This window comes from Podarcis melisellensis (genome assembly GCF_964234715.1).
Source record: "Podarcis melisellensis genome assembly, chromosome: 10".
Taxonomy (NCBI): domain Eukaryota; kingdom Metazoa; phylum Chordata; class Lepidosauria; order Squamata; family Lacertidae; genus Podarcis; species Podarcis melisellensis.
In genome coordinates, this window is record NC_138542.1 from 69,916,888 (window position 1) to 69,941,000 (window position 24,113).

At 48.2% G+C, this 24,113-nt stretch overlaps 1 protein-coding gene across 1 annotated transcript in view; it reads right to left on the reverse strand.

Moving 5' to 3' along the window:
* Positions 1–22,430, reverse strand: part of SLC35B4 (solute carrier family 35 member B4) — a 29,607-nt gene extending 7,177 nt beyond the window's left edge. Inside the window, exons 1-8 of the mRNA XM_081927357.1 lie at positions 22,278–22,430; positions 15,262–15,375; positions 13,998–14,100; positions 11,002–11,051; positions 8,960–9,041; positions 8,148–8,211; positions 5,896–6,005; positions 3,089–3,164 (exon numbers count right to left, since the gene is read on the reverse strand). Coding sequence (XP_081783483.1) covers positions 3,089–3,164; positions 5,896–6,005; positions 8,148–8,211; positions 8,960–9,041; positions 11,002–11,051; positions 13,998–14,100; positions 15,262–15,375; positions 22,278–22,354 — 676 coding nt within the window. The 5' untranslated portion in view covers positions 22,355–22,430. The remainder of the gene's footprint in view (positions 1–3,088; positions 3,165–5,895; positions 6,006–8,147; positions 8,212–8,959; positions 9,042–11,001; positions 11,052–13,997; positions 14,101–15,261; positions 15,376–22,277) is intronic.
* Between the last annotated feature and the right edge of the window lie 1,683 nt (positions 22,431–24,113).

The following is a 24,113-nucleotide window of genomic DNA, read 5'->3' on the forward strand; positions in this document are numbered from 1 at the left end:
GGAAATCAGCGTAACACCAGGGATAAAGGGGGGCGGATGGGGGAATCGGAGAGGGGGCTCCAGGACTCTTCCCCGGAGACCAGCGGGGAGAGCACAGGTCCTCCGCTACCCACACCCACCCTGCGCAGAAGACTTCCGCGCAGGGAAAGTAGGTGTAAACTTGGTGTCAAAGAACTTCTTTGCTGGAAGAAGTTCAAGAAACGCCCACTGACGGATCCTGCCAGCGACTGAGACAGCCACGAAGTGAAGGGCTGTCCAGCCAGGAAAGGTTTAACCAGGCTACCTAGCCAGGAGTGGCAGCAACTTACGCACGAGCAACCCCATATAACCATTACAATGCGTCAAAGCATGATTTCATAGAATCACAAAATTATAGTGGAGGGTCACTTTTTCCAACCCCTTACAATGTGGGACTCACAGCTGATCTGATTCATTTCAGTCTCGAGCCTGTGGCCTTCGTAACACTGGTTATGCTTTACTCCAAACCTAACCCAGATCCCAACCCCAAATTAAAAGCAGCAGTGAAGGTGAGAGCAGTAAAAACGGCAAACATGTCTTTGGGAGAGGTCCATGTCACACACCCAACCCTAGAAGCCCATTTCCCAAAGTCCAGACAGGTGTGTCTCAGGTGAGGCTGCCTAGGTGCCGAGAAAAGCCCATCCTAGCCAAGTCACTGTTGGACTTGTCCCATGCTGAGCCACTCGTGGCCCAAATGTCGAGGACACGGAAAAAGACGCAGCTCAGAATTGAGCCCTGGTTATTTAAACCCAAGCAAGCCAGCAGTGCGCAGATGACACCATCAGGAAAATCTTAAGATTAAAAACAGGCACATTATCCTGTTGACATGAGCCAACAGTGTGACGCGGCAGCTAAAAAAGCCAATGCAATTCTGGGCTGCATCAATAGGAGTATAGCATCTAGATCAAGGGAAGGAATAGTGCCACTGTATTCTGCTCTTGTCAGACCTCACCTTGAGTACTGTGTCCAGTTCTGGGCACCACAGTTCAAGAAGGACACTGACAAACTGGAACGTGTCCAGAGGAGGGCAACCAAAATGGTCAAAGGCCTGGAAACGATGCCTTATGAGGAACGGCTAAGGGAGCTGGGCATGTTTAGCCTGGAGAAGAGGAGGTTAAGGGGTGATATGATAGCCATGTTCAAATATATAAAAGGATGTCACATAGAGGAGGGAGAAAGGCTGTTTTCTGCTGCTCCAGAGAAGCGGACACGGAGCAATGGATCCAAACTACAAGAAAGAAGATTCCACCTAAACATTAGGAAGAACTTCCTGACAGTAAGAGCTGTTCGACAATGGAATTTGCTGCCAAGGAGTGTGGTGGAGTCTCCTTCTTTGGAGGTCTTTAAGCAGAGGCTTGACAACCATATGTCAAGAGTGCTCTGATGGTGTTTCCTGCTTGGCAGGGGGTTGGACTCGATGGCCCTTGGGGTCTCTTCCAACTCTATGATTCTATCCAGACTGATGTGAGCACAGGAAGTTGTATTATGCAGAGCCACACACCCCTTATCCCCAGAGTGGTTTAACAATCAATTCCTCCCAGGATCAAACAGACAAAAGGGAGAAAAATGGAACATCGCTTCCAAGATGGCGCTCCCATCTTTTGCTGTGCCTTAAGCAGGCATAGGCAAACTCGGCCCTCCAGATGTTTTGGGACTACAACTCCCATCATCCCTAGCTAACAGGACCAGTGGTCAGGGATGATGGGAGTTGTAGTCCCAAAACATCTGAAGGGCCGGGTTTGCCTATGCCTGGCCTTGAGCAGCTGACAAAACGACCTGAACTGGAGCGGGCAGAAAATAGGGTTGTTCCAGCTCCAGGCATATTCTCTAAAAAAAATACTACTTCCTGCCAGGCAGAGACAACCTATTCCAGTGGTGTAGCGAGTGCGGGGACACTGGGGCGGCTGCCCCGGGTGCAAAATTGTTAGGGGGGGGCAAAGTTTCAGCACCCGGCACTGCCTCAATACAACTGCACGCTTCCGTCGCTGGGCTCCATGCAAACCAGGAATTAACCTCTCCAGACAACAGAATGACTCTTCTTATCAGTGCGGTTGCTATGATGCAAACACCGTTAGGGCAGCTGAATGCGCATGCGTACTCCATCTGTTTCCCTCCCTCGCACAGCCCCGGGCACTGGCAACCCACACTATGCCACTGCCACATTCCTCTACTACAGGGGAATGGTAGCTGGGTGGGAGAAGAACAGGGGCCTCCTTACAGCTCCCAGTACCCTGAACAAAGTACAATGGTACCTCAGGTTACAGACGCTTCAGGTTACAGACGCTTCAGGTTACAGACGCTTCAGGTTACAGACTCTGCTAACCCAGAAATAGTACCTCGGGTTAAGGACGAGAACAGAAATCGCACTGCAGTGGTGTGAGGCCCCATTAGCTAAAGTGGTACCTCAGGTTAAGAACAGTTTCAGGTTAAGAACAGACCCTCAGGACGAATTAAGTTCTTAACCCGAGGTACCACTCTACAGCTCCCAGAATTCTTTGGGAGAAGCCATGACAAAGTGGTACGAAAGCTGCTTTGAATGCCTGGTGCGAATGAGGCCTAAGGCAGTGTTCCCCAACCTTGGGCCTCCAGCTGTTTTTGGACTACAACTCCCATCATGCCTCGCTAGCAGACCAGTGGTCAAGGATGATGGGAACTGTAGTCCAAAAACAGCTGGAGGCCCAAGGTTGGGGAACACTGGCCTAAGGCAACACGTCCTCCTCTCCGTGTAAGGCACACAGTGCGAGAACGTCATCTCTGGTAACTGGAGCGCTTACGGAGCAAGGCAAGGATGGGCAACTGCTGTTGGCTGTCCATGGCAGCCAGCCACAATAGCTGCACTCCATATTGGAGGCAGTATGGCTCTGAATATAAATTTCTGGCATCATAGGTTGGCGATTCTGCTGTCGTGCTCAGGCCCTGCTTATGGGTTTCCAATAATTGGGCAGGATTATGTAAGAGCAGGATTCTGGACCAGACGGGACTCTGGCCTCACCCAGCAGAGCTGAATTTGTTTTCTGGCCCATAGCAGGAAGCTGTCCAGAAGCAATATTGAGAAATGCGCCCAGCTTACCAGATTGGCTGAAGAGAAGGGCGTGTCTGTAGATGTCAGGAGCCAGAAGGAGGAATCCTGGGATGGGGAGGGCGTGCTGTCGGGAGGAAAGAAGACCTTGAGAGAGATGCCCAGAGGAAACAGGGACAGGACTTGTGCACTAACAGAACAACCAGCATTTCCTTTTTTAAAAATAAACTACTTACCGTATTTTTCGCTATATAGGACGCACTTTTTCCCTTCCAAAAATGAAGGGGAAATGTGTGTGCGTCCTATGGAGCGAATGCAGGCTTTCGCTGAAGCCTGGAGAGCGAGAGGGGTCGGTGCGCACCGACCCCTCTCGCTCTCCAGGCTTCAGGAAGCTCTCCGCAGGGTTGCGGATAGCTGCCTGCAGCCCGAAGCCCGGGGAACGCTGCACAGCGCACCCTGGGTTTCGGGCAGATATCCTCAAGCCCTGGGAGCCTGACGGGAGTTCCCGCCGGCTTCCCAAGGCTTGAGGATTGCAGCCTGCAGGAGCAACCCCGGGCTTCGGGCAGATATCCGCAAGCCTTCAGAGCTTGGTGGGAGTTCCCGCCGGGCTCCGAAGTCTTGCGGATAGCAGCAAGCTCTGGGAGCGAAGGTGAGGCTGCGCGCAACCTCACCCCCGCTCCTGGACCCGTTCTCGGGGCTGGGGTCAGGGGAAGCTTCCCCCGCCCCAGCCCCGCAGCTAAAAAGGAACCAAGACAGCAAGCGGGATCCATCCATCTGCCAAAGCCACGCGCAGCCTCTATTTCCCCCCCCTTTATTTCCCCCCCCAAAAAAACTAGGTGCACCCTATAGAGCGAAAAATACGTTACTTATTATTCCAATTGCTCCCTACCTTTCCTCTAAGGAGCTCAAGTTTTAGTGCACAGGGTTCTCCATCTCCCCATTTTAGCCTCACAACAACCCTGTGAGGTAGGCTAAGCTAAGAGACAGGGACTGGTCACCCCGTGAGCTTCATGGCTGAGTGGGAGTTTGAACCTGGTTCTTTGGGATACAAGTTCAACACTCTAACCCCAACACCACACTGGCTGCCAAGCACTGAATCTTAATTTTCTTGTATTTCACTCTGCAATCTGTCCTGAGATCTTACGATGAAGGGTGGCATATTAACTTAATAAATAATCATAATAACAAATGATCGGCCAACCTTTCTAAGAGCTGTGGAGGAACGGAAGAGAATGTAAACGTGGAATCGTGTGGATGACTTATTTTTAAGAATGGCTTTTAAGACACACCAGAGGCAGCTTAGCTCCTGAACTGAATTGAAACTGAAATACTTTATTGTCACTTGTACAACTTGTATAAAGTGAGATTACACGAGCACCCCCCACTCAGCTCTCTTAGTCTTAATTCCCCTGGTTTACTGACGCACACCCATCAAACCCGAAAGTCAGTTGCCCTGTTGTTATCTTTTCATTCACCAGCCTAACAGCCCACAGATAGAAGCTGTTCTTTACCCTGTTGGTGCGACTAATCAGGCTTCTATATATCTTCTGCCTGAGGGCAGGAGATCAAGAAAGTGCCGGTCAGGGTGTGAATTATCCCTGAGAATTTTCCTCACTCTCCTGAGGCAACGTTCTTCCGCTATTTCATCCAGCGGATTCACGGGACAGCCCATAATATCTTGCGCTGTATTCACCACCCTCTGTAGGCTCTTCCTATCAGTTGATGTCAAACCAGCGTACCACACCGTGATGCAGTAGGAAAGGAGACTTTCTATTGTGGACCGGTAGAAGGAGATCATCAAATGTTGATTGACATCGTTCTTTAGCAATACTCTGAGGAGATGGAGTCTCTGTTGGGCTTTCTTAACCACCTGGGTTGTATTTATTTTCTTGGCCCAGAGGTGTGCTTCCCCCCAAACCGCAAGTCTTGGTTTGGGTGCAATGCCAAGCCAAAATGTGGCCTAGCTCAAAGCAGCACAGGAGCAGGAGGACTGGAGGAACGACGGCCTTCTCAATGGGAGCCTGCATGTTTCTGCCAAGCCACGGTTTAGCTAAGCATCGCATCTGAACTGGGCCTGTGCTAGAAGGCAGAAGCTTCAGGGACGACTGCAGGAAGCTGTTTTGCAACGGACAGGGCATCCCATCGCCACGGAGCAACATTTAGACATGAAACACACCCTGTTGCCCCTCTAATAGCCTGAGGTTGTGCGTTCCTGTTTCATTCTGCTGAATGCACAAAGTGGATCTACACAGGCTGTTGCATCACACACATACCAGGCTTCCTCAACCTTGGCCCTCCAGATGTTTTGGGACTACAACTCCCATGATCCCTAGCTGGCAGGACCAGTGGTCAGGGAAGATGGGAATTGTAGTCCCAAAACATCTGGAGCGCCGAGCTTGAGGAAGCTTGAGACACACGAATCAGTGTTTCCCAAAGGGGGTGGTAAATACTGGGAGGGGGCTAAGAGGAAAGGAGGGGCAGGGGGGCAGCAGAGATGTAAATGACTATCAGACTTTGAAAACCTGGTATCATTTGGTCATGAATAAGCAAAACAGTTTTCCTTGGATTCTGAACAAATGTGCAAATAATTTCGAATTTTATTTTGTTGTTATCTTTCGGAGCGGATTGTGTAAAAGCACTACTCTGAATACCACTTTTTATAGGGTAGGGGGCACTGGGAATGAGCTTATAGTAGGCAGAGAAAGTTTGAGTACCAACTGCTCCAAACTGCACTGATTTCAACCGAACGTCTCACTTTCCCTGAACTTCATCGTCCCACGTGCAACGCCTGGGTGGATTTGTCCGGTTTACCTTCTGTCAAGAAACGAATGAAGTCGATCTAGTCCACAGAGACTTACGTTGTAGAAGAGGGCTTCCTTGGAGTGCTTGCCAAACCTCTTATAGAGGGTCTCTTGGAATATCCCCATCCGGGCCGACATGAGGAGAGCAAAGGTCAGCGCAAGGATACCTGCAAGCACAACAGTGAGGTGAACTGGCTGGGCTTAACTGCTTACGGTGCTTTTCTCTTAATACTAATTTATTAGAATAATAATAATGTATCATTTATACTCTGCCCATCTAGCTGGGTTTCTTCAGCCACTCTGGGTGGCGCCCAACAGAATATTAAAAACACGACAAAACATCAAACATTTAAAACTTCCCTAAACAGGGCTGCCTTCAGATGTCTTCTAAAAGTCAGATACAGTGGTACCTCGGGTTACAGACTCTTCAGGTTACAGACGCTTCAGGTTACAGACTCCACTAACCCAGAAATATTACCTCAGGTTAAGAACTTTGCTTCAGGATGAGAACAGAAATCGCACGGCAGCGGAGGCCCCATTAGCTAAAGTGGTGCTTCAGGTTAAGAACAGTTTCAGATTAAGAACGGCTCTCCAGAACGAATCACTGTATTCTTCGCTCTATAAGACGCACTTTTCCCCTCCTAAAAGTAAGGGGAAATGTGTGTGCGTCTTATGGAGCAAATGCAGGCTGCGCAGCTTTCGCTGAAGCCAGGAGAGCAAGAGGGATCTGAAGGGGCACTGCACAGAGAGGGAAAGCTGTGCAGCGCCCCTCAGCGAAGTGGGAGGATAAACGAAGCCCCTTCCATTTCTCCTCCCGCTTTGCTGGAGAGGCGCTGAGCAGAGAGGGAGAGAACACTTTTTTTTCTTGTTCTCATCCTCTAAAACTAGGTGCATCTTATAGAGCAAAAATACAGTAAGTTCTTAACCTGAGGTACCACTGTAGTTGTTTTTTCCTTTGACATCTGCTGGGAGGGTGTTCCACAGGGCGGGTGCCACCACCGAGAAGGCCCTCTGCCTGGTTCCCTGTAACCTCACTTCTCGCAAGGAGGGAACTGCCAGAAGGCCCTCAGCGCTGGACCTCAGTGTCCGGGCAGAACGATGGAGGTGGAGACGCTCCTTCAGGTATACTGAAGGTATACTTAAAGCGTTAAGGCAGCATCTCTGCCAATACGTGTTGCAACCTGTGGTTAATTAAAGGCAAGACAGTTGAAGGGAGAAGCCTGCCGAAAGGAACGAGACAGGCGACAGGCGAGTGAATTAGTGCGTCTGTCGAATCCATGATGAAGGTGAGAAGGGAAATGTGGGCTTGATCCATGGGGGAAAAAGCTTCAGGCAACTCCATTTATGGGAATGTCTGAACACTCCTTAAAGGTAAAGGGACCGCTAATCTTTAGGTTCAGTCGTGGACGACTCTGGGGTTGCGGCGCTCATCTTGCTTTATTGGCCAAGGGAGCCGGCGTACAGCTTCCGGATCATGTGGCCAGCATGACTAAGCCGCTTCTGGCAAACCAGAGCAGCGCACGGAAACGCCATTTACCTTCCTGCCAGAGCGGTACCTATTTATCTACTTGCACTTTGATGGGCTTTCAAACTGCTAGGTTGGCAGGAGCAGGGACCGAGCAACGGGGGCTCACCCCATTGCGGGGATTTGAACCATCGACCTTCTGATTGGCAAGTCCTAGGCTCTGTGGTTTAACCCACAGCGCCACCCGCATCCCGAACACTCCTTAACATTACGCAATATTTGCAAAGGGTCTGTACAGCTGAGACAGGCTACGGAGTCTGGATTCCACTCCGGTGCAGAGCACATCACACCTTGTTCCGAGCCAAGCAGCCTGAATTGGAACAACTTTGCCAAAACAGTAATAATCCAGCTCCTGTATCCTGGTGCCGTCTAGATGTTTTGGGCAGCTGGGGCTGATGCGAGTTATGGCTCAAAACCTCTGGAGGGACTCTAGAAACAGAAGGCTGAGCTAGCCCAGGAAAAGGTTTTCTAGCCTCCTGTCTGCACATGTTAGTCATTTGTGGCATAAGAGAGATAAAAAACTATACCCATTTATCTTTCCATCTTAGTAACATAGAGGCGATTTTTACTCGTCCCACATTAAATGGCAAATGGTTTCAAGCTTGGACCATTTGTTTGTCATGTTATTTAAAGATAATGTGGAAAAGCCATTTAAAAAAGAAGGGAGAGGTGTGGGGTTGCCACTTCCCAAGCGCTGGTCAATCAGTGCTATGCACACTGGGCTTTTTCTGTTGAATGGTAAGCCAGTTCTAACACGACCATAAAAGTATTAGCAGTTACAGACCTAGCAGCCACCAGATGAAAGCAGAGACGTTCTCTTCATCTTCACTTGGGCTTGACATAGAACTCTAAAGACACAGATGTGGGAAAGAGAGAGAGAAATTCAACCTGTGCATTTAAATAAGAGAACATTCCTATCAAATCCTGCTTGGCTTGCAGCCAGCCTTCCTCTGAAATGGGAGACAATCTGCAACTCAGGGACAGACAACTTGGGGAAGGGAAATGTATTGTGCCGCAGAACCAGAGGACCTTAGCAACAGGCTCTAAAACACAGCCAACGCTACCTTAGGTGTGTGGGATTCACAGCTATGAAACACACGTGTTTGAGCACCAAGGGACATGATGAACAAAAACTAAAGATAACCAAGGACTCTATCCCTTTATATATAACCCCTTTCCCGCTTTTCTTTACAAGTGGGCAAACGCTTTTCCATACATAATCCATGTTTAAAAAGGTGGTAGCGGTGGAGAAACACTCCAAAGGGGCGGGGAGAGTTAGTGACGGCTCAGACGCTGGCCAATCAGTCCTGCGCATAGCAACCAGACAACCAGATTCAAACGAGGCAAGGCCACAGGGGCCAGATAAAACTGCTTCAAGGCCCACAGGCCGCCAGTTGCCCATCCCTGGTGCCACAAGGAATCCGGTGGAGGCCGGATATGGCCCAAGTCATTCCTGCTTTAGAGAGGGGACACCCAGCTTTTAAGCCAAGGAACTGAACTGCGCTGTTTCCGATGGCGATTTGTGTACAAGAGGAAGGGGAAGTGCTTGTGGTCACACAGCTATGGCAAAGAAGGAGGAAATTCAACGGTCCTTACCACTTGCTTTGCTGACATGAGGGTGCAGGTGAAGATTCCCAGAGACACCAGAGCTATGGAGGTGTATTTGGAGATGGTGTACCTGTACAGGTGGAGGACAGGGAGGGTTTCAGCAGAACCAGGAAAGCCCAGGACCGTCCAGGAAGCCCACCTTACAGGGAACGATGCCCTTTGTTGCTGTTAGGGGTGTCAATGTAAGACCCCGTGTTCCAACAATCATTGCATAGACTGGCTTCTGCAGCAGAACCTGACAGCTCTGGCAAAGCCTTGAGGATCTTGGCTTCCAGCTAGTAAGCCAGAAGAGGAAGGATAAAACGCATTCTCCTAGTCCTCATGGTTCGGAGATATCACATAACCAAAGCAATGATGGTTGCCAGAACCCCTGGCCAGAACCCCTCTGATATGATTTTATATCTCCTTGAAGACAGATAAGTATGTGACCTGGCGTGTAGCACTCTTTGCAACTGCCGCTAGGAAAATTAGAGCAAATTATATAGCCAAGGAGGGACACGGGTGGCGCTGTGGGTTAAACCACAGAGCCTAGGACTTGCCAATCAGAAGGTCGGCGGTTTGAATCCCCGCGACGGGGTGAGCTCCCGTTGCTCAGTCCCTGCTCCTGCCAACCTAGCAGTTTGAAAGCACATCAAAGTGCAAGTAGATAAATAGGTACCACTCCAGCGGGATGGTAAACGGTGTTTCCTTGTGCTGCTCTGGTTTGCCAGAAGTGGCTTAGTCATGCTGGCCACATGACCCAGAAGCTGTCTGCGGACAAACGTCAGCTCCCTTGGCCTATAGAGCGAGATGAGCGCCACAACCCCAGAGTCGGTCACAACTGGACCTAATGGTCAGGGGTCCCTTTACCCCTTACCTATATAGCCAAGGTAGCCCACCACTGTAAAGGAGATGAATTTATTTGACCCTATCTACATCGAGCTATATTCTATCTTTATCGCCAAACTCCGCATATAATTGCACATTGTATTAATTAACATTATCAGTGGCCATGTGATAATTTTAGCTTATAAATTTTATCGTTTAATGTCTTAACTTGTATATTAAGGTACTTTTATAGCTCTGTTTAGAGTTAAGTAATGTCTTGATAATATAAATGTTTTAAGTTTTTTGTATTAATCCAGTATATTTTCTTTTAATCGTTGAATGATTCTGTGTACATTGCGGCAGCCTTTGGCTACGTGCAATAAAACTGAGTGAGTGACTGACTGGCATGCACACAAACTCACAAGAGCTGGAAGGGACCCCTACGGCCATCTAGTCCAACCCTCTTGGGCTGCCTTCCCCAACCCGGTGCCCTCCTGATGTTGTTGAGACTACAAATACCATCATCCCGAACTTCTGGCCGTGCTGAATTGTGCCAGATAATAACAACAACAACAAATTTTATTTATATCCCGCCCTCCCCAGGCAAAGCCGGGCTCAGAGCGGCTAACAACAATAAAAGTAACACAGCATTCTAAAATCAATTCATTCTAAAATCAGTTCAGAATCAAATTAATGGCAACCAGTGGGCTAGAGTTCTATGAGGATTACCAAAGGAGAGGGTCAGGCTGTGCCTTGGCCAAAGGCCTGGTGGAACAGCTCTGTCTTGCAGGCCCTGCGGAAAGATGTCAAGTCCCGCAGGGCCCATGTCTCTTGGGACAGAGCGTTCCACCACGTCGGGGCCAGTACTGAAAAGGCCCTGGCTCTGGTTGAGGCCAGCCTAACCTCCCTGTGGCCTGGGACCTCCAAGACGTTTTTGTTTGAAGACCGTAAGGTCCTCTGTGGGACATTCCAGGAGAGGCGGTCCTGTAGGTACAAGATAAGACAGATGGTGCCTTAGGAGTTGCAGACTTACAAGAGCTGGAAATCCATCGATTAGCCACCTGTCTTTTGAAAGGCCCCCTCTTCCAGAAGAAACAACCCACCCCCCATTTGTGGGTCAGCCGCTAGTGGGCGAAAGACAACATGCCAGCTTCCCTTGTCATCCCCTTGCTCTGCCTCAACTCTGGACTATTCTCACCCTCAGCAAAATAAAGAAGACGTACCTTTTCTTCAGAATGATGATGCCCAGAGCCATGTTTGCTATCAGAGATCCCTGAAGAGGCCAGGCAGCCGGAGGGGGTCATGGAAAGAAGGAAAAAGCCAAGCGGGTTAACAGTGAATAAGAGCTAAAATGATGTCAGTGATTATAGACAAGGTAAGGAGGTTTCAGGTGAAGGGTTTGTACATGGCAAGGCCCTGGGGTATCGGAGGTACAAGACGAATTGGTGGACCCTGTCGGAGGTTTCTAAGCAGAGGTTGGATGGACACCTGTCAGGGATTCTGACCTGTGATTCCTGCATTGCAGGGGGTTGGACTAGATAACCGCTTGGGGTCCCTTCCAACTCTACCATTTTATGTATTGCACCTCTCTAGGGGACTCCTGCAAACAACACACACACACACACACACACACACATATATATATATATATATATATATATATACACACAGACACACACATATACATATACATACATATACACACACTTACTTTTATTGGGCTTCAATAATAATAATAATAATAATAATAATAATAATAATAATTTATTATTTATACTCCGCCCATCTGGGTGGCTTCCAACAAAACACTAAAACACAATAACCTATTAAACATTAAAAACTTCCCTAAACAGGGCTGCCTTTAGATCTCTTCTAAAAGTTTGGTAGTTATTTTTCTCTTTGACATCTGGTGGGAGAGCGTTCCACAGGGCGGGTGCCACTACCGAGAAGGCCCTCTGCCTGGTTCCAACAATCATTTAACATAACTTCTTATCTTATACAATATTTTAGACTTCCGTCAACAACCTCTGATGATTTTCCGTTCTTTACCACTTATTCTGCATTTCTTAATTTTTCTTTTACTCTTAATTATCAGTAACTCATAATTCTCTTCATAGTCTTTCTTGCAATATTTCAAATAGTCCTCCTTACAGAACTTCTTGCAGTCCTACAAGCGTAATCTGTTCATCACAATTGCTTTTTCATATATTTACTCCAGTCTTCTAAGAATCTCTGGTCCCGCACGTTTCGAATCCTTCCTGTTAATTTATCTAATTCTGCATAGCCCATTAATTTCATCCGCCATTCTTCTTTCGTCTTGCTTCCATTTTTGTGCCAATAATATTCTTGCTGCCGTCATTGCATATAAAAACAATCCTGTCTATTAATATCACCTGCAAACGACATCTTGGGGAAATGCTGTTCCGATGAGAACAGCACTTGGCATTTTTAGTTTTTAAATAAATTTTGTTTTATTGGTAAACAAAGCAAACTAAGTGTAAAGAGCACACAGAATTCCTCTAGGTTTCTTTTTTAAATTAAACATTATTGCTCAATACCGAGATAGCTCACGGCATTTATCCTTGCAAAACGTAATAAGGACCTTTGTTCCATAAATTTCTTCGGCTGTTAATTAGCAGCGCTCCTGAAATACATTGTTATGACTGGCTGCTGTTTAGAAACGGGAGCCAGGCTAGGTACTGATCTAGACAGGCAACTGTTGTGTTGAAGAGCAGCTATGGGGAGTCTGCGGTCCCACATGTTGTGGGGCTACAATTCCCCATTGTGATAGGAATTTTGAGGTCTTAGATATATGGTAATGTTCATAACCGCACGTACATAGATCAGCACAGGAAGACCGACTTGAAGCCATTTTGACTCCCAAACTGACCAAATGTTTTCTCTGCAAGGTCAAAGGAAAATGGAAAAGCCTCCCCATTGTCTTTCCCTTCACAAATCCTGTCTTAAGGGTATGTTTGTGTTTGAATAGGGTGTGAGCCTGCGACCTGGTCCAGGAACTAAGTATTTATCACTACAAAAGACTGGCCAGGCTCCCCAGGCAATCCAATCAAGTAACCTGCCAGACAGGAGATAAACAACGACAGGAGAAAAACAATATTCAAATGTTCTGTTTTAGACCGCCTTTTCTGTGATGTAGGTGTGATGTATCTGGGGGTGGTAGTCTTGGGTTACACCCCTTCTGTGATGTATGTATGATGTTTCTGGGGGTGGTCTTGATCTACAGGGTGGGAATTTCAAAAGTCTTTATAAGGTCTCGCGTGCCATTGTTCTGGGTTCTCCTCCTTTCCTGCGTGAGAGGGGAACACCCTGTTGCAACAGATCAATAAAGATCAGGCTTACTAGCTGCTTTGCTTCTCAATATTCTCTGGTTGGCCTGTTATTCTCTCCTACCAATAAGGAACCTATGTAAGGACTCTATATGGGCTCTTGAATACCCCATAAGGGAAAAGGGCAATTTTTGTTTACAACACCATCAACCCTAGACAGAACAGCCAACGGTCAGGGATGGTGAGGGCTATATTACAACAGATTGGAAGATCTGGGGTACAAAATGGAAAACGAGCGAGGTCCCAACTAAAGAAGAATGGCAACCTAAATTGATGGAATATGCACAGCTTGCGGACCTAACATATAGAATAAGAAAACAAGACGAACATACGTTTAAAGAAGATTGGAAAACATTTATTGAATATATGGGGGGGGGGGATTGCGTACACTTGAAAACGTTGGCAGCCTTAAGGTAAATTCAACAGTGTAAATAAGTTTGAATGGATGTAATGATGGAATCCTGAATGGTTTAGTTTATGTAAAATATGCAGGGATTTATGTTATGCAAAATGAACCATGGAAAGAGAAGAAGGGAAGTCATTGATATTTTAAGGCTGTTTAAATGAATATTCTGAAATGTAAAACAGAAAATGTAATAAACATTATAGAAAAAGAAGATTTGGGGTACATAACAGATTCTTTACCCCAGGCACCCCCCCAAACTCAGCCCTTCAGATGTTTTGGGACTACAACTCCCATCATCCCTAGCTAACAGGACCAGTGGTCATGGATGATGGGAATTGTAGTCCCAAAACATCTGGAGGGCCGAGTTTGGGGATGCCTGCTTTATGCTGTGCCCAGGATTTGGTTAAATGTGATAAAATGGAAACTTAATAAATATTATATATTTTAAAAAAGCAAAAGGACTCACCGATCTAAATATCATATGCAGAGGCATCGCGATGTTCAAGTTGAGGGCGTAGTTGTTGACCACACTGACCGTGAAGAACATAGCCACCATGATCAGGTAGTACCTGGGAGGAGAACCACAAAGGGATTTGCCCCATAAGCCCAGCATGGAGTAGTAATAATATTACTAATAATAATTTATTATTTGTACCCCGCCCATCTGGCTGGGTTTCCCCAGCCACTCTGGGCGGCTTCCAACAAAACACTAAAATACAATAACCTATCAAACATTAAAAGCTTCCCTAAACAGGGCTGCCTTTAGATGTCTTCTAAAAGTTTGGTAGTTATTTTTCTCTTTGACATCTGATGCGAGGGCGTTCCACAAGGCAGGTGCCACCACCGAGGAGGCCCTCTGCCTGGTTCCCTGTAACTTGGCTTTTCGCAATGAGGGAACCACCAGAAGGCCCTCGGCACTGGACCTCAATGTCCCGGCAGAACAATGGAGGTGGAGACACTCCTTCAGGTATACTGGACTAAGGCTGTTTAGGGCTTTCAAGGTCAGCATCAGAAACATACTGGGAGCCAGTGTAGGTCTTTCAAGACCGGTGTTATATGGTCTCGGCGGCTGCTCCCAGTCACCAGTCTGGCTGCCGCATTCTGGATTAGTTGTAGTTTCTGGGTCACCTTCAAAGGTAGCCCCACGTAGAGCGCGTTGCAGTAGTCCAAGCGAGAGATAACCAGAGCATGTTGGGAGTTATGATGGGAGAGGGGAGGTGTGGCTATCACCTGCCCCTCCAAGCTTAAGGGTATTCTGTTACAAGAATCTGGGGGTGTAGATCTTGTCCGAAGCCCAGGGCGGGGCTAGGGCCATGACACGACCCCGTCGGGACCACCTCGGGGAGCTTGAGTTGGTCTGTATAGACGGGGCTCCCCCTTCTGGTGGTTTGCCCTTACCGGACTCCCTGTGCAACGGGCAGGAGTCAGATATAGTCAGGTTCATTCAATGCCTAAGCCAATACCGCTCACGTTCTGTAATCAATAAAGTTGTGGCCAAAATTTGACCAATAACATTAACCTAATATTTGTGTCCTGTGTGTTTATTCTTCAACGAGGGGGTGGTTGCGGGGTCTTGACACGCAATCTCTGCAACCAGTTTTGGTAGCAGCCCTGTGAAGACACTCTCCACCCCCCCCCCCGTAAGCCAGGGTTGGGGAACATTCTGTGCTCCCCCAGGTGTCACTGGACCCACAAAACCTTGGCTCCCATCTTGAGGACAGTGGCCGTACCTGATTGGGATGGTGGGTCGCTTCCGTCCAAAATTGGCTTCGAAGATGAAACCCTCGATGGCTATGAAGAAGAATTGGGCAAAGGTAATCAGGTTCCCACATCCTGGAAATTCCCTGTGTTTGAAGTGGAGAAGGGAGGGAGAGAGAGAAAGGAAGGAAGGAAGGAAGGAAGGAAGGAAGGAAGGAAGGAAGGAAGGAAGGAAGGAAGGAAGGAAGGGAGGGAGGGAGGAAGGGAGGAAGGAAGGAAGAAGTTATATTTGAAAACTCCGTCCCTAACCACACATAAAACAAAGAGAAAGATTGCACCCTTCTAATTACTGTATTTTTCACTCTATAGGACGCACTTTCCCCCCTCCAAAAATTAAGGGGAGATGAGTGTGTGCGTCCTATGGAGCAAATGCAGGCTCCTTGGCTTCAGCAATAGCAACGAGAAGTCTCCAAAGCGCAGAGGGAGCGCTCCCTCCACGCTCCGGAGGCTACGCGTTGCTTTTGCTGAAGCCTGGAGAGCGAGAGGGGTCGGTGTGCACCAACCCCTCTCGCTCTCCAGGCTTCAGGGATAGCCGCCTGAAGCCTCCGGAGCGCAGCGGGAACTCGCACTGCGCTCCAAAGGCTTCGGGCTCCTTTTGCTGAAACCGGGAGAGCAAGACTCTCCTGGCTTCAGCAGAGAGGGAGAGCTGCACAGCCCCCTTCAGCCAAGTGGGAGGAGAAATGGAAGGGGCTCTGTTTCGCTGAAGGGGCGCTGAGCAGAGAGGGGGAGAATTTTTTTTTTCTTGTTCTTCCCCTCTAAGACAAGGTGCGTCCTATGGTCTGGTGTGTCCAATAGAGCGAAAAATACAGTACTTTTGCAAGGACTTTGCTGTGCTCAGATTTCAGACCCTGCCTTGCCAAGATGGATGAGGTCTTTATAAGGCTCCAAAACTCAAACGTGTTCTTGTTTGTGAGACGGCAGTGAAAGGCAATCAGACAGGCAAAAAGAAGTGATTGAATCCTGGATTTTGTGCCATGTTAAATGTTTTACATTTCCTTTATTTAAAAAAACCAACCTCACACCCTTTTCTAATTACGGCAACAACCAAGAGTTAAAACAATAAAACGATTGCATTTCCAAGGAGGGGAAAAACCGAGGACCTGGAAGGAATTAACGTCACTTTATACGCAATGCAACGTGGCTAAGAATCGACCTATGTAAGAAGAAGCAGACCAGTCTTATGTGAATCCCAGAAACTTCTCCCTCCCAGGGGTCCTTCTTAAAAGGTCCAATCTCAAGCTGCAAAGGTTTACAAGCTCCTAAACATATTTTGAAAGAGCCACGCTCCTGTGTCAACACCCAACACAAACAACCCAGGCAGTCAGTCACATTCATGCAAACATAAAAGCAGCTTTGTCTACCCAGCTACACCAAGAGTTATTCTAAATGAGGACTTTTACTGCTGGTCACACCTCCGCCCTATGGTATGAGAGGTTATAGCATGACCTGCTACGACAGAAACCGGGGCCATCCTGGCTGCAAGCACTTTTAAAGGGTCGGTTCAAAATGACTTCTTAAATCTGAGAGCTGCGTCTCACAGAGCGGAAAGGGGATCGGATGTTCAAAGCTCGTGGCGCAAGAATAAAACTGTTAGCATGCCTGCAAAGCTAAGCAGGGTCCGGTCTGGTTTCAGACTAGATGGGGGACCGCGTGTTGAGGTTCCTGCAAGGCAGCGGGTTGAGCTAGATGGCCTTTGGAGTCTCTTCCAACTCTGATTCGATTCACTCTAGGAATTGTAGCCGTTGCAGGAATTTATGTATAGGTTGGGGGGGGGGGTTTCCCCTCCAGCAGATATCATGCACATGCAGCCCACTACCAAAATCAGCACAATCGCTTTTGTGACTTTTGTGATTTGTCCCCACAAAACACTTCATCACAGTTTCTTCCTATCTATTCAAAGGGCCTCTGCTGCACGATACCAAATGTAAGAATTCAATGATAAATGTCTCTATGTACTGGCTCACTGGAAAAAACTTCAGAAATTCATCTAGACCTGTGAGCTCAGCTGCTCAGCAGCCCCTCTGCCTGAGTGATAATCCCTGGCATCCTGATACCTGAGTGCCAGACAGGTAGCCATTCCAGAAAGAACAAACCCAGATGAAGACAAAAGGGTGTGATTAACTTGGCTGGGAAACAGGGAAATGTAAATATCTCTTTTGTTCCACTTGATGGGTGTCTGGTGGAGGGCAAGGGGGACCATGGGGCAGGGTCCAGGATGCTCAGATTCCTGCCACCAGACCTCCCCTTTCATGATGTAACCATGACGTATTAGTGATGTAGTTTGGGGGGGGTGTAACATGGGGATTAGCAACTAATAAAAGTTTGGATTCTCTTTTGTTCGGGGCTTTCATCTTGTTCCACCTTGTGGCAGGTGGGAGTCCTGTCACGACGGTCTTCAATAATGACCAAGCCTACTGGCTGCTGTTTTGCTCTGGTATTCCTGGCTGGTGTCCTTGTTTTTTGTCCAAGGGAGACCTCAGATTTCTCTGTTAACATAGCTTTCTGAGGAAAAGAGAGATCTCCAAATAACTCTTGGCACCCTTAACAAACTGCTGTTCCAACTTCCTGGGTGTCTTTTGGGAAGGCCATGAATGCGAAAAGTGACACGGTACTGCTTTAAATGAAAGGTGCAGACAGAGACTTTGCAAGCTGCTAAAATAATCTGCACACTGGCAACTCTGGTGAGCTTATTTACAACGCTGGACTAAAGAGCAACGTACCTGCGCAGAAGTGATCCCAAGGGGATCCTTGTATCTCGGGAGCCCCACATGGCGTCTTAACAAAGTCCACCTGCTCCTGCATTCTTGGCAAGAGCTGAAGGGAAGGGCTGCAGTTTTGAACACAAGCTCACCTTCCCAGTTAGTTGATCTCTAAGGTGCTACTGGAAGGAATTTTTTAATTTTGTATGGGCTTTGAAGACGCTCAAACACAGGACGTAAGGAAGAAAAGGAGGAAGGCACGCTTGGTAAATCCACACCGTATTCAACTCCCGCCCAGAAACAGTCTCCATTGTGGAAGGATGTGTGGATCCAGAATTGGCCTCCATGGTCACTTACGGATACACGGTTAAGACCGTGTTTACGGAAGACAATCTTACTCGGCTACAAGTGATCGTCAAAGAAGGGAAGAAAGAAGGGCCTCTCTAGCCAAATGAGCCCCCAAGAGATCACGATGGCAGCATTCACAGCAGCTGAGAATCCAAGTTGTCCACCCTCCCTCCTTTCCAGAACACGTGAACCCACAGATAGATAATTTATTACGGTCAAAGACCAGCTCGCATAACATAACACAATAAAAACAGCATTCATAAAGATAAAATATACAACCGGAGCAGATTGCAGCAATAGCTCATGAGTTAAAATTGAGATATATACATACACCTGTACAACTGAGATTTGGGCTACCATAAAAAATTGAAGGGTGACTTCAGCATTTCCCTAGTAAGCTATTTTATTCTAGAGGACGATCTGTGCCTACAAATCTGGGCGCAGAATCTGGCTACCAGCCAGGTCGTCTTGTGATCTTTGCCTAAGAGGAGAGAATTAAGTTTAGACTTGTCTGAAAGATCGGTGAGCCTCTCCAGCAAGGGATCAATGGTGTCTCTACGAATCTCAACATAAAAAGGACATCTAAATAAATATATATGTTCGGGGCTTCCTATTTCCCCTAATGGGCAGGTGCAAAGTCTCTGTGCGTAGGGGACTCTTCTATAGGAGCCTTCCAGAACCGGTGAGGGCAAGGCCAAGCTTCTAGCAAGAGTAAAAAGCCCTTATTGCGTTTCTGGGTGTGAGGAAATAGAGATATGCTGCTGGAGCGACTACGTATCTCCTGTTTTCTATGATTTTATAATCAGGGACCCTTGTACAGTCCTGTTGTCTCTCTAGGCCCATGATTCTTTTCCTAACCACGGATCTAGCTTGGCCCAGGCCCATAGTTATGCGGATTTGGGGAGCAAGGCCCTGTTTCTGAAGAGTGTTTAAGACTGCTGTCTGATAGCCAGACTGAAACTGGTCACTCAGAATCAAAGGGGCTATTCCTCGGGGAAGAAGTTTCAGAGTTAGCCGCTTACCGTATTTTTTGCTCCATAAGACACACTTTTTTCCTCCTAAAAAGTAAGGGGAAATGTCTGTGCGTCTTATGGAGAAAATGCGTGGTCCCTGGAGCTGAATTGCCCACGGGCAAAATGCAGATCGTGCTTTTATTTTTAGAAAGAGGGAAGCGGGTGTTGAAACAAAGCCGCTGATCAGCAAGCGATCGGGAGGGAGATAAGGGACTCTAGCGATAAAGGAGGCTGCCTGGGAGGGGGTAGGTAAAAGCACATGGATCCTCAGGATTTTTGCAGTGGGTCACCCCAAATTCTCCATCAGATCACACAGCATGTCCATGGCTACAGCCTGCACCAAAAAAAACCATGCACCCACTGTTTTGTGGGGCCGCAATGGTGCAAAAACAGTGGTTACAAAGCACGGATCCACATGGATCCTCAGGATTTTTGCATTGGACTACCCCAAATTCACGTATCATGTCTTTGGCTACAGCATGAACCACAAAAATCATACATCCACTGTTTCATTCAGAATATTTTTTTTCTTGTTTTCCTCCTGTAAAAACTAGGTGCGTCTTATGGAGCGAAAAATAAGGTATATATTGATGTTAGACTAATATGAGCTTTGACTTGCATCATGCTTGTTTCTAGTCTGACCCATGCATTTGAATCGCATCTAGGAACTTGTAGAAGGGCTCTGAGGAGTTTGGGTTGCACTCATTCAAGGGGAATAAATGAACGAGGAGGTTGGCGGGCCCAGAAAGTATCCGTAAAGGAGCTGTGCCAACGTTTTGGCTTTATATGTGAACCCACAGGGCAACCATACTGATGAGGGCGGTGGCAATTTATTATTCATATGACTGAGTTGCCCCAGCCATTCTGGGCGACTTCCAACAAATTAAAGCACAGCAAGACATCAAACATTAAAAAAAGCCAAGCCGGTTTTGCTGCCACAGCGCAATCTGAAAATGGATGACTCACTTCTACCCAGCCAGACCTGCGCCTCAGCTTCCCTAGAGAATTCAGAGAGCATTCGCAGGGTATCCCTGCTCTTTCCCCCCTCATGCAACAAGGAAAGGGAGTCCGATATGCTGTACACAGAAATTTAATATCCTGAAAACCATTTCAAGGACAACAGGCCCGGCTTGCTGCTTTCCTCACAGCTGAAATGCCAATGTCTGCCTCCCACCCTTAGATGCATTTAAAAAATAAAAATAAATCTCAGATTCACCTGTTCCATGGGAACACAGGTAAGCGGCCTTACACCATTAGTCCATTTAATTTAGTACTATCCACACACTGAACTTTACCCAAGAAGCACCGAAGGGGTTGGCAAACCAGCACATTCATTCATTCAATCCATTTATATGCCGCTTAGTTTATAAAAGGGTGGCGCTGTGGGTTAAACCACAGAGCCTAGGACTTGCTGATCAGAAGGTTGGTGGTTTGAATCCCCGCGACGGAGTGAGCTCCCGTTGCTCGGTCCCTGCTCCTGCCAACCTAGCAGTTCCAAAGCACGTCAAAGTGCAAGTAGATAAATAGGTATCGCTCCAGCAGGAAGGTAAACGGCGTTTCCGTGCGCTGCTCTGGTTCGCCAGAAGTGGCTTAGTCCTGCTGGCCACATGACCCGGAAGCTGTACGCTGGCTCCCTCGGCCAGTAAAGGGAGATGAGCGCCGCAACTCCGGAGTCGTCCGCGACTGGACCTAATGGTCAGGGGTCCCTTTACCTTTACCTAGTTTATAAAAAGCCTCAAAGTGGTTTAGAAAATGGAAAGAGGAGGGGGGAATTACCTACTTTTAAGCATGCCAAATTTAACACACTAAAACGGATTAAAATCACCTCAACTTTCTAAGCATCTGTTTAGGCTTCTCTAAACGAGAACGCTTTCAGCAGGTGCTGGGAAAGAGCACAATGAAGGCACCCGTTTTATTTCAACAGGCAGGGAGTTCCAAAGGGTAGCAGTGAGTCATGCCACACGAAACGACCCAGTTCTTACAAATGTGGAACGGGGATTACATGTAACGGTGCAAATTCCGCTGAGAAATGCAATCTCGCAGGTAAACTGGTCCCAAGTTTTAAGGGGTTTATATAAGGTAAAGGGACCCCTGACCATTAGGTCCAGTTGTGACTGACTCTGGGGTTGCGGCGCTCATCTCGCTTTACTGGCCGAGGGAGCCAGCGTACAGCTTCCGGGTCATGTGGCCAGCATGACTAAGCCGCTTCTGGCGAACCAGAGCAGCGCACGGAAACGCCGTTTACCTTTCCCGCCAGAGTGGTACCTATTTATCTACTTGCACTGGCGTACTTTCGAACTGCTAGGTTGGCAGGAGCAGGGACTGAGCAACGGGAGCTCACCCCATTGCGGAGATTCGAACCACCGACCTTCTGATCGGCAAGCCCTAGGCTTAGTGGCTTAACCCCCAGTGCCACCCGCGTCCCAGAAGGGTTTTATATACTAATAGCCTAATGATACAGAATATATAGTTTATATACCCCCACCTGTCACCACCCCCTGCCTGGCTCTGTCTAGCAGATTCGGAACGAGACGTCTCCGCAAACAGTTGTTCTAAATTACCTTGAGCTCAGCGAGCGTTCCAATTCCAATCATTCTGATTATTTATACTTTCGGCTAAGTATTTTTATTTATCTTACTTGATTATTATTTTTGGAGGGGGGCAGAGGTGGACAGCTGCCTCCCTGCCCTCCCCGGCTACGCAGCTGCAAATAATCAACCGCTGCTTTTGCTTCTAGCAGGCTCTAAACGAGAGGTTGAGTGACCATTTGCCAGGGGCTGCGATTCCTGCATGCCGGGGGGTTCGGATGGATGACCTTTGGGGACCCTTCCCAATGCACAACCCCACGGTTCTGCGCCTCTCGGGATGCCCACGCCACCCCGATCCTGGCAGGTGGATTCCCTATCCTTGCTCCCCGCAGCATCTCACCTGATCAGCAGCTCCAGGAAAACCACGTTGCTGCAGCAGCCGCCGAAGACCAGCCCCACGGCCAGCCCGGGATGCATCCTGCGCAGAGACCCCCTCGGGCGTCCAGCAACCCAGCCCCGTGCACAGCCGGCGCAGGGAGCCGCTCCTCCGCCCGCGCTTCCTCCTGCCCCCAAATCCCCGCCCGCCCCGCAGCTGTAGTTCCCGGGCGCCTCCGCCGCCGCGCAGCTCTACGGCTCCCCGGCCCTGCGGGGACTACGACTCCCAGGATGCTCCTCGCCGGCTCCGCCGGGGACGCGTGGCCGCCGCTCCTTGTGCAATGGCCCTTGCGCGCGCCAAGGGGGTTCTGGGAAGCGTAGTCTTCGCCGCTTTGGTCCCGGGCAGGTTGCTATGTAAGCAAACCCGGGGACGGAGGAAGGAGGTTGGTCGCTAAGCCCCTGCAAGAGAGAGAGGGTTGTTTTATTAAGCCGCGCCAGGTAAATGGCCATTTATTTCGGGGTGGTTTTTTTTTTCCTGCAAAAGGGGCAAACTCTGGGGGATTTTTGTTCATTCGTTTCCTATGCGTCCAAGCAGTCCAAATATATTGCACGAACTTTTGGTTTGCAAAGCTTTCGGATCTGCCTTGGGTTGTTGTTTTCTTCAAACTCGGGGGGCGTTTTGTCTCTTTATTTTGCATGCTCCAAAGCAATGCAAAGACATTGCACAAACTTGTGGTTTAAGTTTTTTTGCAAACTGGGGGCTTTTCGTCCCATTATTTCACACGCGCCAAAACAATGCAAAGATTTTGCACAAACTTTATTTGCACTTTAAAGTTACCTAAGTGCTGCCTTCTATGAGGTTATGGCCCTCAGAAGGTGGCTGGCTGGCGTGCCATTCTTTTAACTACACTAGGGAATGCTAAAATCCCAGAATCGTAAGGAAGCGGCAGGTCTTGGAAGTACTACGACATTAAAGAAGGGCAGGCGAGAGGAGAGGAGCCCTTGTCATCATAGGGCTGTTCATGGTTCAGAAGGAAGGGAAGTTCACTTCTGTGGAGCCATCACCCTAAAGGCCCTGCTGGTCCCTTTTGCCACCTGCCTAAGAGATTCTGCTGGGCGGCACTTGACTAGGACCTGTCCAGTTCTTAATAACTGGTCAGGATCATATGGGTGATACTTTAGATCAGGCACATCCAACTCCCAAGCGAGTGCGATCTACTCCCAGTATAAAAAACTGGCAGTGATCTACCCATTGTCATTCCCAAGAGTTGTCGAGCTTGTTTTGTGGCAGTGACCAAAGTTGTTGAGCTTTTTAGGGGGGAAACACCAATGTTGTTGCACTTTTTCCCTTTCCCTTTTTTTGGGGGTAGAAGGGGGCACAATTGATCCGTGATCGACCAGAGGCACCCCCGCAATGGACCGGTAGATCGCAATCGACCTGTTGCACATGCCTGCTTTAGATAAAGTGCTCCTAAATTCTTTAGGATTTTAAATGTTTGCACCGGTGCCTTGAGGTGTGCTCAGAAATAATAAATTTGCTTGGTCCTCAATAGCATCCACGCAGCTGTATTTTGTACCCAGAAAGGGGCAGCCCCTGTGGAGAGTGTATTACAGTAGCACATGCATAACCGCTCCCTGCACCCTTTCTGAGCACTCAGGACTGATAGACTGGGAGATTTTTGCAGTCCTAGCAGTTCTCAGTCACACAAGCGAGGTGGGTCAAGGGGTTAGGTAAAGGTAAAGGGACCCCTGACCGTTAGGTCCAGTCGTGGCCGACTCTGGGGTTGCGGCGCTCATCTCGCTTTATTGGCCGAGGGAGCCAGAGCACAGCTTCCGGGTCATGTGGCCAGCATGACTAAGC